The sequence below is a fragment of the Orussus abietinus genome, unplaced genomic scaffold (assembly GCF_000612105.2).
Source record: "Orussus abietinus isolate OABI.00-Male unplaced genomic scaffold, Oabi_2.0 scaffold29, whole genome shotgun sequence".
Classification (NCBI taxonomy): Eukaryota; Metazoa; Arthropoda; class Insecta; order Hymenoptera; family Orussidae; genus Orussus; species Orussus abietinus.
In genome coordinates this window covers 836,353-856,754 of record NW_019395567.1, presented here as the reverse complement: position 1 = coordinate 856,754, position 20,402 = coordinate 836,353, and the positions used below count along the sequence as shown (strand labels likewise).

Genomic DNA, 20,402 nt, shown 5'->3' with positions numbered 1-20,402 from the left:
AGTAATTCAGTCAAGTCGTATTCACGACTAAGGACTTCCATTCGAAGGAGTCTCCATGTCACTGTAGTTCCGGTCATGGTGTATTTATTAAAGCGCGAAAAAGCACAGGTGAAGCACGCGTGCAAAGGCTCCTTCCGTTTGAGCATCGTAAAGTGCAGGTGCACAGCAACAATGCACAATGCAGTAGTGGCTGCAAACTCGAATTTCGGAACTGCTAAGCAAGCTGCATATAATACCTAAAAGTGTAATCGCGTACAACGGCCATTATCAGCTGTATAGAAAAAAAAATAGAAACTCTATTTAAACGTTGCAGTGTTCTTTTTTTCTCCCCAAACCCACGCGAGTCCTTTTTCGAGAAGTAACGAATTGTGTCGATTCTATCGCCGGGATATTTACTTAAAAAATCGACTTCCCCTGGAAACACCGGCCGCCGGTTTTGTTAATCTCGACGAGTATCGGAGAGTCAGGGACGCCATTGATATAATCGCGAGGCGCGTCGTTAGGGATTAATTTAGGCTCGTTTCATTCGTGTCCTGGGCCCTGCAGCTGGGATTTTTCCGTATTTCTCTTCCGACATCGGGTCCCACGTTTTTCCATTTGACACCCTTGAAGGAACCGTCGACTTCCTCTGGCAGGAAGTCCACGCACATGGGAACGCGCCCCAAGGAAGAGGGTGGGTTTTAAGCACGCGACACGCCGCACGTTTTCCGTGATTAATGTGCACGTGACGGGACCTAAGGGCCCCATATTTTCACGCCGAAATCGTCCTCGGGTCCCCTTCAGGCCCCATAAGACTGCATCGAAAATGCGCGATCGAGACTTCACGGCTACTTATCCGGTTATTAATTATTCGATAACTTATAATTTACCGGATCAAATGAAACGATAAAAATTGAAAACTTTGCTAACTGAAAGCCTCTTATGGTTTTTATATGTATTATCTTTGCATATATGGGATTTAATCCCGCAACGAGCTGCACGGGAGCGGCCATCTTGGATTCGCGGACGCTTTCTTTGCCGACAGCTCCGCCATTGCTTTATCGCTGTGTGGATTACGGGGCAACGAGTGGAAGATGGAAACAAAACCAAGGCCGAAGTTTACGAGCACATACCTCAAGACGAGAACCATCCTTAATGTCAAAGTCAAGGTGGAGGAGTGTCTGGTCGGACGCAGCTGGGCGTAAAAGCGATTCCTGTGTTTCGGGGGCGGAAGAGAATCCCATCTAAAAAGATAGCATACTTATGGTGACTGATAAAAGAAATAAGTAATCCTTACAGACATCTCCAAATTAACATTTAGGAAACTGAGTTTCCGGTACGCACGGCAATTAATATGGGAAATAATTCATATTTAAAGTCGGTGCTTCCGTAGTCGGACCATTTCAAGATGGCGTCGTTTTCGGTACCGGTGCTCGATAGGAGCCAAAATTAAGTTTCGATAGGTTCTCGGCTACTCGCGTTGGTTATATAGCCAATTAATAACTGAAGTTTTAATTTTTATGGATGTCGCGTCGCTGGAGCCTTTTCAAAATGGCGTCTCTTCTAGGACCTTCCGCGACGCGGAGTTCAAACTCAGCGACGCGCGAGGTAAACGGCGTTTCTTAAGAAGCCTCACGAGGGCGAATTGTGCTCGGCGGTGCGTGGCAAGTTTAAATTTCGAAAACTCGATAGGTTTTCGACGCTAGCGCGAGCCATATGGTTTATGTGCCCCCAGCATGGAACTAATGAGCCGACGTTGCAGGAAGACCCGGGGGACGAAGACGCCATTTTAAGGACGACCGTGGCCATGTCGGCCGGACTTATCACCTTAGATCTTCAACGGACTTTCCGGCCTATCTTATCGACTAACCATGTGCAAGGAACTCGTGTCGTCTTCGAATTCATGATAGCCATTCGATCGGGTCGCGTGGGCGGACGGGAAGCGCCGCAACCGCCGGAAGTGGAGGAAGCACTTCCTGCACTTTAACCTGGATACAAAGGCGAGAAACGATTCTCTTCCGACTTGATCCACGCACAATAGCAATATCTCCGGCCCTAGCTGACCGCGATAGATTGCGGCAAGGCTGAAAGAAGTAGGCCGTGAAATGATAAGCCTTGTTTACCCCCAACAATGAGGCTGCTTTATATCGGGCGAAGGAGAGATTGGAAAAAAATGGCGACCCAATGTGACGCTCCGGCGGTTAAAAAAATATGTAAAGGACATCGCAGCTCTTTTTCTTTTTCTTTTTTCTTCTTTCTGCACGTTAGAAGCCCGTCGATGTCGAACCACGTGCCGATCAATTGGGTGTCACATCCGGAAGTGCTCACGACGGAAGTGCTCGACGAGGTTTCATCGACTACCGAAAATTCGAGATGTTCTTCCTCGGAAATTTGAGGGTCATCTGCAAAATGGACGTGTTTATGTATTTTTAAGGATATGTTTGAACCTCGCGTATTATATATTTCGGGACATTTCATGAAATCCAGAAATTTCATAACAAACGAACCGTCGGAGGAAATTGTCACTGGTCTCGGAGGTTTAGTGAATTCGTTAATAAGTTGATAAATAAATCGACAAATAAATTCCCTGATAAGGAAATAATGTTATCGCCATTTTAAACAGTTAAGAGGCAGTGTTTGAAAGTATTCGGGCACAATTCCGAGCTGATTTTTCCGGAAACCAGGGTGGCGGAAAGTTTCCGTTGTGTGAACACGAGGATGTTGTCAGAAAGAAAACGAGAGCGTCGCTTTACGGGGCATAAATTCCGCCGGTGAAGCCGAGTCTCGAAGGGAAATGGCGCGGCCGTTCCGCGCGTACGCCTGGCGGAAAACGCGGCCCCGCAGGTGCGGCCCAGAAGAGAGCCGCGGCCGATATTACCATAATTTCTTATCCGACTTTCTGACCCTCCAGAGGGCGTTAGCCTTTTCTTTTTCCCCAACATTTCCCTTCAGGGGGTAACACAAGAAAGAGACTTTTAATCGCCCCTCGCGGACATTTTTGTAAAATAATATTTTTTGCATAATATTAAACACGATCTCCTGTAAAATACTGTATTTTGTGCGCAATGTTACACCTTATTTCTCGTAAAATACAGTCGTTCTTAACGTTTAAAGTATAAAGAATCCTTTGATTTCGTGTGATAAAGAACAATGTGATTCGGTAACAAGGGATGTTCGGCCTTGAAATTGTGACAGTGATTTGGTGATGTCCGATTTCCAGCTGATTTCCACCTGAAATCGAGTGTTATAAACCATGGTTGTAATAATGTGATTAGATAACAAATGACGTTTGGCCTTAAAATTGTGACAGTGATTTGGTGATATCCGATTTCCACCTGATATCGAGTGTTACAATCCATGATTGTAATAATGTGATTCGATAACAAGTGACGTTCGGCCTTAAAATTGTGACAGTGATTTGGTGATATCAGATTTTCACCTGATATCGAGTGTTACAATCCATGATTGTAACAATGTGATTCGATAACAAATGACGTTCGGCCTTAAAATTGTGACTGATTTGGTGATATCCCATTTCCAGCTGATTTCCACCTGATATTGAATGTTAAATCCATGGTTGTAATAATGTGATTCGATAACAAGTGACGTTCGGCCTTAAAATTGTGACAGTGATTTGGGGATATCCGATTTTCACCTGATATCGAATGTTAAATCCATGGTTGTAATAATGTGATTCGATAACAAGTGACGTTCGGCCTTAAAATTGTGACAGTGATTTGGGGATATCCGATTTTCACCTGATATCGAATGTTAAATCCATGGTTGTAATAATGTGATTCGATAACAAGTGACGTTCGGCCTTAAAATTGTGACAGTGATTTGGTGATGTCCTGATTTCCACCTGACATTGAATGTTAAATCCATGATTGTAACAATGTGATTCGGTAACAAGTGACGTTCGGCCTTAAAATTGTGACAGTGATTTGGTGATATCCGATTTCCACCTGATACCGAGTGTTACAATTCATGATTTCCTGAGTGAATACTCGGATTTTGGTCGTTGAGAAACGGATTCAGCGTCAGATTTTGGGGGGTTCGAACCGGAAGGAACCCTCCGCGGAGAGGAAGAGGAATGACGGTCGGCTACACATCGCATAAATAAATTTGCACGTTGGCCGCACTCGGACCCTCTATTAATTCCACCTTGTAGGAACGACGCGGGTATACGCGCGACGTGCCGCTACGTACCCAATGGTGTATCATCGTGATTACACGGTGCTTGGCTTTCATTCATAAACGGTCTTAAAACCTTTACTTTCCCTGGGCCGTATTGAGAGGAGAGGGCGCACACGTGCACGTCGAGGAAGCGAGAAGCGGGACGCCGAAGAGTAGAAACGTCACTTCCGCCTTGGAAATTTGCATGCGTTAACGGTCCCTCCAGGTGAATCCTAAGAAATTCCAGAGCCCAACAAAAATTCTCACGTGTTAACCCTTTTCTAACGATTTTTATAAATTTCCAAAAGGAACATACTCCACTAAAACAAATCACAATACAAATTTGCATTAATAGCCCTTCCAGGTAAGTCGCCAATAAAAAAATGAAGAATCCCTGAACCCATGAGGACCCATAAAAAAATCCCGACGACCTGCGATTGCGATCTCCAAGGATACAATTTTCTGAAGAAAGGCCATAAATCTGTGAAATATATATATAAAAAGTGCAGGAAACAAAATTGCCGTTTCAGCGAACGGGTTGTCACGCTCGAAACGGTCAATGCGAAAGGGAAACGGAGGACATGCATTATTAATCGAGCTTATGGGGCCCCATGAGAACGGCCCGGGGAAAATGTTGCACTGCCCCCGCGCACGTGGGAATCCGACAAATCTGGGCTGGTATGCAAATCAGTCTTCATTTATTCGGCCTGATTTCCGAGGGGGTCGTTTCCCTCGGAATCGTTTCGACAGATTTCCGGACCTTCTCGGGGTGATCCGAAGGTAAAATTTCCGGGGCATGTGGACCCACTCGGGCGGACACTTCCGGGCGGGGATCCTATTCTCGAAGGGAGTCCTTTCGATCGAGGCTTCGGATCGATTGCGGAGCCTGTGCGGTCCGAATTCGAGGAAACACGATATCGACGTGTAGAATTTATCCCCGAATGTGTCGCGATGTACGGAGGGCAGATGACACCGGGGAAACTTGACACGCTCGCCTACTCGCGTTCGCTGAGCTACAAGCTGCGATCCCATGTGTGGTCTTGTGTCCCATGTCGATACCCTCGGTAAAGATGCTCGGTACTTCGGGTACTCGCGATAAGGTACCCCATTTTTCATATATTTCCGAACATTCCGTGTAATTTCTCTAATTATTCAAAAACGACCCTACGAATGAATTCGTTGCACCCTTTACGAGGGTCTTAAGGTGATACGAAAGTGTCATATATACGTACCAAAAAATCAAAATATTTATAAAACTTTTTTTTAAATTGGGTACACCGAATCATTTGACATTTCATCGCAAGATTATAGAGGACCTAAGGAAGAACGCGATGCTCGTGAAATTTGATTTTTCGACAAAAATGTTGTATTTATCTCGGACAAGAACGAAAAAAAAGCATTATTTTTTTCCAAAAATGAAATTTCACGTGCATCGCGTTCTTCCTTATGGCCTTCGTAACCACGTGTTAAAGTTTCAGAAATTTGAAATGAATGGTGAAGTTTCTCTGATTTTTCAAAAACGAACCTACAAATAAATTCGTTGCACCGTTTAAGAGGGTTCAGTAAATAAACTGATAGATGAATTAATGCATAAGAAATGATAAATTGCCATCTCGTACGGTCAAGTGAGATTATCTTAAAATGTACGAGCGGTGCCGTAATAAACTACAAAGTGGCAGGAACGGTCCGCACATAATTCAGCAAGGAATTTCCCCGGAGTAATGGAAAAGCAATCGGTCTTGGAAAACGGTTTCGAGAAGGAGGGTTTTGGTACCGCAATTTCCGGTCGCGGGACCCGTCATTCGACGTTGCAAAGCCTCGGCAGGATTCATGGTGTCTGGTCGTAAAGTGCAGTGCAGTTTGCCAAAGACTCGAAATTCGGCAGCTGGGCGGGAAATGGCCGAATGAACAATTGCGACGAACGGTCATTTCTGTCATTTGAGGCAAACCGCCCCCGAGGAAAAATCGGCTTTGCGGGGGTGCACGTCAGGGCCGGGTGACTCTTTACGATTCTTTTGTCAGGGGAAGAGGAAATGGCGTTATGGGACCCCCTTCGAATCGAGAACCATGAATCGGGAGCTACAAATGGACAGTCATTTCCTAAGGGGTGGATATATTTCACCACTCTTGTCTTCTGAAATCCTCCCATCAGGGGGAACATCGACCTCCTCAAATTGAACAACTGCTGCTAGCACCGGGATTTTAATTTTAATTTAACTTCATTATGCTGAATTTATTTTTTCTCTCGATTTCATCCCCGTTAACGAATACTAACTTAGAAAATATTGACCGCAGCTTGTCGGAAGTCGAGTCGATTAAATCGTGAAAGAGTCTTTCCGGTCCAGTTGAGAAAGAGTTCGCTGGTCTAACGCTTCTCTTTTTGGTCACGAGGCCCCGATTACGCGTGTAGACCGTCAAGATTTCGATCGATCAGGCCCTCGATCGATTTTAGTTAATCGACCATCTGCCGGCGATCGTTGGGGTTTGCAAACCCCTTCGACGTTAACGGACGAGCGGATATCCACAAAGCAGCGCAAACGGGCGTTGCGCAGGAGATCCCGATCTCCAGCAATGATTTTCGAAACCTTATCGGTCCATCTGGGATTTCATCTCGCCACGATAAAACAGTTTCCAAAGCGAGCTTTCAGCCAATCGGATAAAATATTTTGTCACATTCAAAATGGAGGAATTTCCCCTTGCCGGGATATCTCCAATCCTAAAGAATACAATTTCATCGAGTGTCTCAATTCATATGACCGATGTTCATGTACCTCATAAATGAATTTCATAGGACGAGATTAATTGAATGAAAATCAATCGCGTGGGCTCATGGAGTCGGGGCTCGTTTCTAATTGAAGGTACCGATAAAGCCGGTGATTACAGGCAGCTGCGACAGTCGATAACAATGAGACCACAAAAAGCTGTCCAGATAATATGTCCACGTTCCGCCCCTGCGTGTGCACAACCGTTTCCTATGTTCCGAGCCGACCGAAATTATGGGGTGGAAACCGCAACCCCCGCAGACATGAAGGGGTTGATCCGGGAAACATTACTTTCCTGATTACACGCCGACGAGGTAATGCCACACCGACGTGGGCGGTTTAATGATACCGCCTCGGTGGACGTGAAAAGTTCCGCCATCTTTTTTTCTCGATTAAATTTAATCCGCGCAGATTTTGATGGCCACGAAGGCCGAGCGACGATCGGATGTTTCCGCTCGTGCACGATAAAGCGATCCACGCACTGATCATGAGCCTTAATTGGTGAATAAACACCGTGAAAGGGGCACAGACAGGAAGTGAGTGTGTGCTTACCGGTACCTACGTAGGGAATTATTAAGAGCAATGCCAAGTACGAGTTGCCATGTGCGCCATGTAATGGAGGCTAAGTAGAGCACAGGTGATGATGACAGATTGCGACCACGTGTTCGTCCTGTCTCAGGAAATACCGAGATTTTTCCTCGCCTTAGGATCCCCCTTCTAGGGGAAGTCCATATCGGATTGATACACTTCCCTATAAAGGGGCTATGAAAAAAAAAAAAAAAAAAAACAGGGAAATGAAAACATCTTTATAGGAAAATTGAATACCAAGCAGTGGGTTTTTCATTTTTATTACTTCTTTTCTAGGATATTTTTCTCGATGTTTATCTGGATTTTCTTTCGATCTGGAATTCATCTTCAAGGAGGATTTTTTCCCTGTGGAGATTCTGCGAAAGAGAGAAACAAGGAAATGGAAAGAATTCTGTGTGGGAATGAAACACAAGCAGTGTGATGTTTCATTAAGTTTGCCGAAGTTTGTTTTCCTTCCCTCGGTGAATTCGTAAACTTAAAACGAGTGCGTAAGCCAGAGTATGCACGAGCGACATGTCGTGGACAAGTTTCGTTATTGATGACGACGCGGATTTTGGAAATGTCGGTGAAGGAGGTGGACTCGTTGCTGGTCAGTAACCAAGTGTCGATTTGCAGAGAGAGTGCACTTCGGATCGCGCCATTTTGGAAGAAAATGAGGACGGGCTTGAAAATGTCACCGGAAGGAAATAACGACTAGATTGTTGTATTTGGATTCGGAGTAAAAAAGATAGCCGGCAGAATGACGAGGAAAATTATGATTTTCGTCCTGACGCTCTTTTTGGTGAAAGGTAGGCATGGGTAATTTTTCATTTTTTGTCTATGGTGTGTTTTCATATACCGAGGGCATAATTGATAAATTAATTTTGTCCGAGTTTTAGGTGATGCAGAGAGAGATGATGATTTATGGATAATTCCTGGAGAGGGCTTCGACCCAGAATTGAATGATATTCTGAGGCCTCCGATGAGGTTAGAATTAAAATATTCGTCCCCTGGGGAAATAGCTTTCCCGAAAATCGAGGGAAAGTCACCTCGGCTGGCGGCGAGTGGATTATTTAATAAGGATTCTAATTCGATGTCGACTACGTTGAGAGAATCGACAACAATGGCCGCGGAAGTGCCTGAAGAAATAACGGAAGAAAGCATGTCTCTTATGGAAATGACGGAACCTTCACTCCTCGTTAATCAAATCGCAGATGTGTTTGTGAGTAGCGAAATGCTAGAGAGATTTATGGAAGAATTAGAATCCGTGGAAAGGATGGCGGCGAATGGTTTGATTCAGCAAAATCCGACTTTTACGGAAATAGATCCGACATTGACGACGGAAACCGTTTACAGTTTCCCGGAAGTAACAGAAAATCTAGGAAATTCATTACTGACAGAACTTGTACCCGACAATGGGGATTTTTCAACGTCTCCAGAAAGGAGTTCCGAGACTTCAGACACTGGTCAGATGTCTTCAACTTCATTTGAGAAATTAATCGAGGTGACCGAATTTCTGGACGCATCTTCAACAATGGGATTTGTAACCGAAGAGCTGAGTGGCACAACAGGACTCGTGAGACCGGAAATAACAACGGAATTGCACATCCTTGAAAAGCCGATATACATGTCAGGATTGAGGGAAACCACATTTCCACCTGGGGAAATGCTCGACGACATAATTTCTTCCTCAACGAAGCAGAATCTCCTCTCGTTCATCATAAGAGACAATTCTGCAGCTTCGACATCGATTTCGACAACGACCGAAAGCATTGTTCATTTATCGCCTTCAACTATTTCAGGGAACGCCCTAGGTGAGCCTTTCAAATGAAGTTTGCAATGAAAAAGAATGACAGAAATACCGTAATTACACTTAGGATTTTCTTTACAGAGGAGCATTGTCACGTAGAAGCTAAATTGGACATCGCCGCCATTATCGGAGGGTCTGCCCTGATCGTCGCCATTTTCGTCATCTGCATCTTAATCTGCCGCGAGAAGAAGCAAAGAAATCCAGCTTCAGTAATTCCTTGAAAATTTGAAAAACATTATCGAGTGACAAATGAAATCCGACGAGGGAAGAGAAAATCATGAATTTTCATGCGTCTAATCAGATTAAATTGGGGATATTTCAGTGAATTCTTTGAAACGCCTTTTTCTCTCTTTCCTCCCTTTCCATGGACACGCCTAACCGATTATCCTGTTAATGGTTAAACGTAACGTTTATCGCGCCATCTGGAGAACCGTGTGAACTGTGCAGGGCGAGTTTCCGAATAAATTCATGTCGCAATTTAAACGGAGTTCCATCGATCGGTGGGGTCGTGTAACCCAGATGGAACAAAAAGGCCGATAAACCGTGCCAAGAGAAACTGATTAGGGAGGCGAGCACGCATGTTAATTATCCCTTTAGCCATTAAACATTCGCATTTTCCGCACCATCTGTTCTACCGTGTGAACGGCCCTGAGAGCCGCCATCTAATTTATTGTCGCAATTTCGGTCCTGGCCCCCTCTTTCGGTAATTGAGACCGCAAACAAATTCTCCCACGCGAAATATTCTGTTGGGTTGGCAGAAATTCGGGGGAGGGAATTACAAAAACCCAGACATTTATTTCTCGCAACGAAACGAAGTGCTAATTAATATTATATTCTCTGGCGCTTCGGATAATTTCGTCGCCATCTTCTCGGCAATTTTACTTGACATGGAATTATTTTCGAGGAAAATCCCCTGAATAAAATTTGATGCAACTGAATGCATTTGTGCATTTACATGGTCTTGGCCCGTCATCCCGGTCGATTTCTTCCATCTTTCATTCCAGTTTCCGGGAACAAGAGTTACCTCCCACACCGAGGGGTCTGCGAATCGGTTCTGCGGAAAACCGTAAAATATTATGGGACTGTTTTGCACCTCTTCGACTCTCCCAGCGTTCCTGGAGTGGGAATTGTCCAGCAGGATTGGTACCAGGTACCCGTTTCTGGATTTTCAGAGGTACTTGCTGTCATTGCGCAGGACCCACCGTGGAAAGAGAACGAACAAAAGAGCGGAGGTCCATGACTGGCTTTTACCACTGAAAGCAGCTGCCAATTACATGGACACTCTTTCCAGTCACCTCGCATCTGCCTGGGCTCGATTTCCAGTCCTGCTTCCCCTAAAAAAAGATCCATTAATTGGTAAACTGCCCTCGATTTCGGAAAATTTATTCCATTCCCATTATCCCTGCCCGGAGGCTTTTCTCACGATTATTCGCGCTTCCCATGCATTAGCTTCGCTTCGGCAGTTTCATCGATATCTCGAAGCCCGATCGATAATTATTAGGAGCTTTGGCCTGCGTTCATCCAATTTCATATAATTTCAACGTTCCGGTACCCTGTTAACTGATTGAATTTTTGTTTTTACTCTCCAACGTTTCACTTCACTTTTTCCCTTGAAAATAAAATATAGTGAGGGACTTAAACGCTGGTTTAACGTTTTACCACAATTTTCCTTTGGTAGTTAAATAAAGCATGGAAAATAAAATTGGAGCCGTTTAAATGCAGCGTTCACAGCTGAATGAAAATCTCCCATGTGCATGAATCTCGTTATCGGAAGGGCTGATGTTATTAGGGATGTAGCTGTCGCTGTCATGGGCATCCTCGCACGTAGAAGTGGATATATCAAGAGGACCCATCGGGAACCTCCGGGGTATCAGTTCCATTGGGTTCTTCCGGCACATGGCGCACCAAAAAGCCCATATTTCACGACCGGCTCACTCTCGATTAACGTCGTCAGTTTAATGAACACGTCTTGCAGCAGGCATGCACCACGTGCATCATTTCCTCTGGGAACGCTATTGCCCTGTACCAAAACTCTCCCCGAGAAGTGCAATACGTCCATTTTTACCGCGAGAAAAAAAAAGTGTCCTTGGACCAAGAAATATTTTAAAATAGAGAATAATTACTAGTGTCAAGTAGACTGGAATAAATAGGATGCAACGATTTAAATGGGTTTATTCGAGGCAAATTATCATTCCTTGAATTAACAAAATATTTCATTGCTTAATTTAATGTTTTATGCCTCGGTGGTATAAGTTCCCCAATTTCGCGGAAATGAAAGTGATAATGTTGATTTAGAAAGATAAAAATGAAAAAATATGGTAATTTGAAAGAGCGTCGCCATAAGCTCGGTGGTAAAGTTCCACCGGTTCCTTGAACAAGAGGCAGCATGTTCCTTCTATTTTGGGTTACCCAAAGACCTTCTGCATTTTCCAAAACGAGTTTCCCGAAAGGTGTTCCTGCTCCTTCGGGGGCCTCGTCAGCTGTTCGCGTCCAGGAGGGCGACCTGCAGACCCTTTAAAGTTTAAAGGTCCGGGCCCATTATGCCTTATAGACGGATCGCAGGGAATAATGCAGGGCCTAGTGCATATGCAACCTTCCTTGGAAAATGGGCATCAACGGGGCCGGGGATGGCAAGTGCACTTCGCTTTCGTCTTACCGACCACCTCTAGGATAATGACAGTCCTTAATACGAGGTCCTTTGTCGACTTTTGACTTTTCCAGGGAACCTTCTCAGCCCTCTTTCTCGACAATGACCGACTCGGGTCGACTTTTCGTCGAAGCGAAGATTTCGCAGTCGGATTACGATTGCCGTGATTGGCCAGGAGGTTTTACGGTTATCCTATCGTAAAAGTATCGCATCCTTCTCCTGGAGGGATTTTCAGGACCCTCTCTGTTGTTTCAACCTCTTCCTTCGACCATGGGAACGGGAACCGTGTTATCGCAGTGGTGGAAATATTCCTTACTTGGTCAATCTTCGTACAATCCGGCGAGGACTTAATTCCAGATAATCGAAGATCATCTACCTACCTGTAATGACAATCGAAACATTTAAATTTCAGATCAGAAGTGAATTAAATGCGAGTGTACCCCGCAGCTCGTATGTTCAAGGACCCCTTGGCTGCCCAGGACGACCATGACACTTTGACTGTATTTTTATTTATTCCTTAATGTAAATGATTTATTTATTTATCAGCTTATCTCCTGGTTCACTAAGTCTTCGTAAGTGTAGAAATAATTTGTTTGTCCTTCGCAAAGTCCTGTAGGAAATTCAGCAATCTTATCGTGTATCCTGTGACAATGCTTCTTGACTACACAAGGCGGCTATGACGCACCTATTTTTTTTATTATTTATTAATCGGTTAATTTATTAAGTAACTTATCAGCTTATTTGCTAGGTTACTAGGCCCTCGTAAGTGTAGAAAAGTCCAGAATTTTATTAACGGAATATATCCGAGGCAGAGTCGAAGAGGAGGGAATTCCAAGCGAGAGGTTTCAAAGTTCCCGAGTCCGCCCTTTTCGTACCTTGAAGGTATTCACGCCTCTCGATGAGGCAGATCGGTGACTCGATGAATTTCCAAGGTCCACGTGTTCCTCCCACCAGGAGTTGGGAAAAAAACGAGGCACGCGTCTTCGAGGGATGGCCACGCGACTCAATCCGCGTCCTCGGAAGCCATTTTGTGCCCGCCAAGAAGATATCCCATTTTTTGTTTTCCTCCTATCCCGAGAAGGACCGTTTTCCAGCCCGGAAGAAGAAGACTAAGAGTGGCTCGTTGCTTCCTGCCGTCTTCTTTTATTTTTTATTTTTTTTCTTTCAAGTCGAATCAGGGCGCGCGCGATTGTTTCGCATCCTTTATTCGGCGCCGCAGAGCTCGGCTCGCTTTTGGAGTTTCTGGAGGCATTTCTTCCGCCTCTCCGAGGAATGTCGAAGAGGCGCACCGGAAGCACAGGGACGCAGATGGGATTGCGTTTAATGAAGTCTGGCCAGGGTTGCACCTGCCACTTTTGTTCCTTCGAAACGGCCGTTACAGCCTCGGGCTCCCGCCGGCCAAATTGGCGGGAACTTCTTCAGGAACCGGCGAAGAACTCGAGGAAGCGCCCTTTAAGTCCTCCGGATTCCCCGATGCATGTTGAATTAATTTCCAGTGACGGTAAAACTCTCCATTGTGTGAGGAGATTATTCTTAAAAATCGGTACCGACCAACTTCTTCACCATTCATGAAAATAAAGAATTTCAGGGAAGCTTATGCATTTTAGGACCCAGATAAAATTAATGAACGGGGTGGGGAAATTATATTAATAAAAGGTGTGGAGAGAGACCAGGGTGGAGGGTATTGCCGGGTTGAGTGTGTCGTTAAAAGTGAATTGATTTGCTTGTAAATAAATTTAAGGCGAAATTTAGATGGGGTTATTGAGGGAGTATGATAAAGGCACTGCGAAGATACACCTCGAAGCGCAACTTTCTTTCATCTTGCCGCCTCCATGTCTCTCCATCAAGGATTCTCCGCCCGATCGATCAGTGTTTAACGATCGTGAAAATCGATTCCAAATCGATCGGCCCCTCTCCCGCGAAGAGATCGTCCAGGAGGCGAGGGGGAGTGAGCAAAAGTGTTCCTGGATTCAGCTGCTCTACCTCTCCCATGGGGATCCTCCTACGCGATTCCTCTTCAGGTAAAGACCCCGAAGAGGGCCCCATGTAGTGGGAGCGAACAGCTGTTCGTCATGGGGGAAATTTAACGGCGATCCTGAAGGTGCATCCGCCGCTTTTCGGGATCTGCAGGATCAGCAGGACTGACGTCGCCGGTCCAGAAATCTTCCCTCTGGAATCCCCAGCATCCCTCTCTAGATTAAAGATCCTAAAAAAAAAATAAACAAGTTGGTTTCCATTTTTTTAAATATTTTTTATGGCGGATTAAGGCGGGGGTGGGTCTTTGTGCATTCGGTTTGATTCGCTGGACACACGATTCGATCGAGCTCGCGTTTGCGGTCGCAAATAATTATTTCTGACAGGACGCGGTTGTCGTGCACGTACTTAGGACGACACAAAATGGAGGACATCCTGTGTTAAACGCTCTTCCCCTGGGCCTGGACGCACAATTTTCACGGTGTGGGTAAAGCCGCGCAATTACCCGCAACTACGCGTTAACCCGTGCAACTGGGTGCACTCGGTTAGGTTGGCAACAGTACTTGGTTCTCGAAATTGTGAGAAAGTTCTCGCCGGATCGCCATTACGGAAACAAAGGATACGGAGTCGCGGCTTATTTTCATTTTTTTTAAGGACTTTCCCTTTCCAACATCCGGCTATACTTCTTTTAAGTACCTCGATTTTTTCTACTTGCAGATACACATCCATCCGCACACATAGGTATACATATAATTCGCTCATATCAGGAATTTTGAAATCCCTTAATTAGTAAATCACTGGTCGTGACTTAGAAACTAGTACAATTATAAAGAAGTTTCATGATAAGTGAAAAAAGTGGTTACGCTGTCGCCGTTTTCTGCAGTCCAGGAGCTATCCTAACGTATATGAGAGCTGGTGTATACGTACATGTATACATGAAAGGAACGTCCGGAATATATATAATCAAAGAGGAGCACTTGGTCAGCTTCGAAGCGGTTGGTAACAGAGTTCGTTGGATCGTTGGATGCATTCTCGCCTTCGTGCAGCTGCACAAGATCCTCGGATACTCCTGTTCTTTATTGGGTCGGTTGCCGCCTCCGATAAGGACTGGTTCGTCGAAAATTGTCAGCCATTCTAAACGAGACGGTCGAAAAATAAATAAGAGGAGGACGATTCTCGATCGACTTGCCATCGATTCGGGATCCTCGAGAGTGCATTTGCCGAGGTGAAAGTCGAGTTGGGAAAGTCAGGTAAAGAAGCAGGAAAATTTTCGGCCCGATATGCATCTGAAGCAGCTGGTCGAGGACCATTCCAGCCTCCCACCATCCACCCTTTCTTTCTTCCCTAGAAATAGGAACCGACGTCGACTCCGAGCTGCATCCATCTCGAAGTTCCAAATGCGAGTCCCTCTTCCCTCCGGCTCTTTCTGCGGATTCTGCGCGATCTGAAAAGCCAGGTTTCAAAGGGTTGACACACGACTGAAAGCGCCATTGTAAGGGGAAACTGTCGCGAGGGAAAAGCAAACGGGAAAGCTGGTCCCTGGGCACATTTCTCGATATTACATGAAGAAAAAAAAAAACCGAAGAACGCGAGGAAACGATTTTCGTATCCATTATGAACAGCGATTCATACCGCTTTCGCGGATAAGTGCGCGGAAAAATAATAAAAATGTGGGATTAAATCTAGTTGTAATTCCAAACCTTGGTTAAATATGCAGAAATCGATTGACGTAGTTTTATCGCACGTGTGTATAGGCACTTTAAACCTATGGCGAAGTAGGTGGTTCGCGTAAAGAGTCTCGACATTGTCCGTATTTGGCGCGCAACTCAGTCGAGTCTTTTCATCCGTCCCGCTGTTTAGATGCACTTTTCGAGCTCAGTTTCTAGAGAGAGGAAGATGCTCTTGTAGGCGCGGTCTTTCAGAGAGTCCTCTTGACCGTGTCTGCACATTTTGAGAACAATGGCGGCCGACATCCCTCCGGATATATCGAGAACGGCGGTTTTCGTTTGGTCGTTTCGTGTGGGCAGATGCTGCCAGGTGCTAGGCCCAAAGGGTAGAGTTTCAATTTTCGCTCCTCGTCTCCTCTCTCTTGCGCTCCTTTCCTGTATATATCGACCTCTCGCTCTGACCCGCCTTCGACGCGTCGAGTCAGCTGCGGATCGCTTTCCTTTGGAGCCTGCGGCCGCTCCAACGGAAAGCGCGACCTTCGCAGTGCCCACGGAAGGACGAAAGACGAAGAAGGACGAAGGACGAAGGATGAAGGATGCAGAAGAACGACGGATGAAGAATGACGAAGGACGAAGAATTAAGAACTACGGAGGACGAAGGACGACGAAAGATGAATCCGGCCAGATGGATGGCCTTGATTTACAGTAAATTGACACATCGCGTACTCAAATTTTTGGAACTTGAATATGACTCACGATTGTCCATTTTCTTTTTTCTCTTTCCTTTCGGAGGAAATTTTCAACCCAGACACCTCATCGCATAAAAGTTAGATCGGCATAGAAGGAACCATCAGGATCCGTTAAGGATCACTCAAGCGTCGCAATAAGTTTATAAATAAATTATTGAACGATTTAAATCATTAGATAAGTAGTGAAGTGTGATATAATCGTCTTGTACAGGTAAGAGGTAGCGCAAAATATATGCCCACGTGGGGGTTCTTGATCAGGACGATCAAGAGCCTATTTATCCTTGACGGGAGGAAATGGATGACGATTTCCAGGATTTCCTGCGGGTTATTTTCAGGTGGCATCTCTTCGTAGAAAACTGGGAAGGTCCTGGGGACTTCCCGGTGGGAGACCTGCGATGCCCTAGGGGAGCTGGCCACAGGACATGGACAACTTCCGGTGGTCCACCTGGTCACTGATCTTGCTGCGATCGCTCTGATCTTCTGACATCGGAAATTGACATGTCGGTAAACTGGCGAGGTCAGGGGTCGTCCTGGAACCTCATTCGGTGAATCGGACGGGCCGCGTCCATTTCCGCTGGTCTCTTTGACGAAACAATATGGCGGAAATCGGCCCCGGCAGCTGCGCTTTCCTCATTACCCGGCTCAGGGTATGGAAAATTATATCGGTCGCTGGTAATCGTCTTCGTCGACGTCGGCGACGTTATAACTACATCCTGGCGAACCCCCGCGAAGTGAATCCTCGTGTTCACGGTGGTGACCTCGGGCCCTACGAGGTTCTCGTTCCGGTTAGCCGACTGCGGACCGGAAGTGGCGGAACGACCGCCAGGGCTTCGGGTCCTGGGCCGATCTCTCGCATACAGAGTCAACATTTCAATTTCAATTTTTTCACTTCCCCCTACTCCAATATGGAAAGAGATAGTCAGTCTAAAATCGACCATCCAGGACGCACGGTGAATGAAGTCGTTTAAAAAAATAACCTTAATATCAAAATAAAAAAATATGTATGTAATATAGATAGTCGTAATGTCTTACCGCGATGTCCAAATTCCTCCATTCGGTGTTTTGTCTCCGCATTTTGAATGAAATCCTTGGTATCTGCGAATAAAAAAAAACAGTTTCACGGCGAGTGATTATACGCTTATAGTGGCGAGGTAGATAAATAAAAGAAATGAGTTGCTACAACTAGAGCGGACCCCTGCGAGTTCAACAATCGCCTTCACGGTGCCGTCTTCTGGGTCTAACAGTTCCTCGTTCCGGTTTGAGGGTCGCCGACCGGAAATGGCGGAACGGCCGCCGGGGGCATCGCACGTCGAATTTCCGCGATCGAGACATTAAACTTCCCAACTTCCGCGAATCGGGGGGCAACGTCAAGGAGTAACCGAATAACGGATATCGACATCGCAGCCACCGGAAGTAGCCGCTTCGAACCCGTAACGGTTCCCCAAAGAAGAATAGAGGAGGTCGCGGGCGTCTAGAGGGAAAGGCGCCACTCTTCGACAAAGACGCCATAAACCATCGCAGATGTCTATAGACGCTCGAATAAGTCTAATCTAGACCCCAAGAAATAAGATCGGAATTTTTTAAGACCGTCTTCGATCGACTTTTCTCCATTTTTTTATATTTTCTTTCAACTTCAGGACGATTGCTGGAGGGCCTCCAAAAAACTGGCGGCAAAAAAGTGAGGTCAATCCGAGCGGATTACGGAAATTGCTGATTTACCTTTCTCAGACTTTTTCGGAGTCATCGCCCTGTCTTTTCATCCCGGATCCTCTTGGGCGGTACGAATTGAAAAAAGGAGAAATCTTGTCGAGCAATCATCAGGAATGGTCGTTACGGTGGCCTTCACGGCGTACACCTGTCCTGCGTTTTGCCCGCACGCGGTGGGAAAGTGGCGTTTCCGTAACGGCCGAAATTCAACCCTCTTATGCACACGTGGGACCGTGATATAGCCTGCATGCTGGCTTTTAACGATCCTGAAATGCACCCCCTGGTGAGGTGCACTTTACCTATCGGAAACACTGCACAGGACTATCTAAAAAGGTCTTAAAAAGGAACACTTGCATGTATGTGTGCTCCAGTATTGATATATCCAGCGCCTTGTGACTATACAGGGTGAGACACCGATGTATACATTGAACAAATTACATTAAAAAAAAAAAGTGTCGTGTAAAAATTTCTTAACGAGGGGGGTCCAGATTCATTATGAAGCCATTTGCACTTTTTTTTTAATTGAACCTCTATTTTTGTATTGCGGCATTATATTGTTAAGAAATTTCATTTTTTTTTGTACCACCTCAATTTTACGTGATAATGATGCAGATAATGTCATGGTGATCAAGACACACTTCACCAGTTATTAATTTATCTTGTTAGCTTATGAGGTATTGTATCGTTCTTATTTCGTTTTTTACGATATTTAGAAGTTTGGTCTGTGTTCCAAATGTATGAACTGTACTGTGTGTATGTATATATACATATGTGCACCGAACTCGGTCTCTGGTTTTTGTTTCTCATTCGCATGGATTCTTTTCGGAAGTGCGTACAGTTCGGTCGTGACATTTTGTTTCAAAGGTTGCTTTGCCACGAGTGCACTTGCGGTCTCAGTATACACACTTTGGTTCTTTTTAATCCGGGGGTGAGTCCAGAAACAGGATCCCCGACTTGTGCCGCAACACGGTGGGAACTTTTGTGGACCTGAAGTAGCGTCCGCTGGTACGTGGCATTTGCAATTGTTCTCAAGTGTACCTTCATTGAATTTCGGATATTGTTAACAATTGAAATATAAGAAGCCGTTTATTTTAAGGGTCTCAACATCCCTCTCGGCGTCAATTCTGGATTTTTCACCGACTTTAACCGTGATTTTCCATTACTGCATTCATATCCTTGAAGTAATCCTCAGAATTAAGGCGATTAAGTCCTGTCGAAGAGGTTTCGTTCATGAGACTTTTCTCCGAACTGGGTGTACCGAATCCTTTCAAACTTTATAATGTGAATATGGAGGCAATAAAGAAGGTCCTAACAACTGCGAAATTTAATTTTATATACACATTTTTTTAAATAACTATAAACAAATTTTTTAAAAATTCATATTTCATGGGTCCTTACATTACATTCATATTGTAAAGTTTCAGATCATTCGAAACACCCAGTTCGGAGAAAAGTCTCATAAACGAGACTTATTTCATGCCACTATCACATCACCTTAAGACGATCCAATTAATTTGAAAAAGACACATTTTCTTTAAGGACATTGCACAAAACTGGCTGAAATTTTAGCACACGATTCTTGAGTACCTGAGGAATGTCTTAACATTTAAGAAAAATTTTTTAATCTAATTCTTCAGCAATTTCGTTAATGAAAAGCGTCGCGTTCGAAGCGACTGGTTCTAGGGTTTCGTGCCACCTTAATTTCAGTATTCAGCTTTTGGACGATTGAATTCTATTTACTCTCCGTTGAAATATAGAGCAGACCCCTTCGAATATTGCTCATCGGGCTGTAACAGGCAAAATTAACGCGAATCTCGAACATCCGCTCCGAACGGATTTTACCAGTGAGTCCACATCCGGTTTTTAACACGAGTTGTTACACGACAATTAAGGAAGTACTCGAGACAATCCAAACTCCTATCGTGGAGGGGAAACTCCCGGAAAATTCCTGGTTTTTCCGCTCACCTAGAACAGCTCTGAAAAATGATTCCTAACCTCTCCAAGGGTCCGGTACGAGTAATTTTAGAGTAGCGGATAAATGTTTAGTCAACGGTTTTCGCAGAGGCATCTAATTCGAGCGAGTGGCCATCGATACGTCGTTACACCGGAAGTTCGTGGATCATAAAGCGAGCAAAGTGCTCTTTAAACGAGCCTCGGTTTTCTCGCATAGTGGCAACGTGTTCAGTAAAATATAAATGCACGGGGGACATATTTCATGGGATCGTTCCCTGAAAATAAAGCCGGTCAGGAAACATAAACGCATATCTGCAACAAGGTGGTCTACCTCTTTTTTATTCTTCCGACATGAAGCAATAAAAAAGACGCAACCTCAGAAAATAAATAAAGCCCAATCTTAAGAAATAA

At 44.9% G+C, this 20,402-nt stretch overlaps 1 protein-coding gene across 1 annotated transcript; it reads left to right on the top strand.

The window, feature by feature from the left end:
- Positions 1-8,126: 8,126 nt before the first annotated feature.
- LOC105699194 lies at positions 8,127-9,911 on the top strand. The gene is made up of 3 exons (XM_012424015.2): positions 8,127-8,293; positions 8,384-9,298; positions 9,376-9,911. Exons 1-3 carry the CDS (start codon positions 8,245-8,247, stop codon positions 9,513-9,515), a joined length of 1,104 nt encoding a protein of 367 aa, XP_012279438.1. The 5' UTR covers positions 8,127-8,244; the 3' UTR covers positions 9,516-9,911.
- Positions 9,912-20,402: the final 10,491 nt, after the last annotated feature.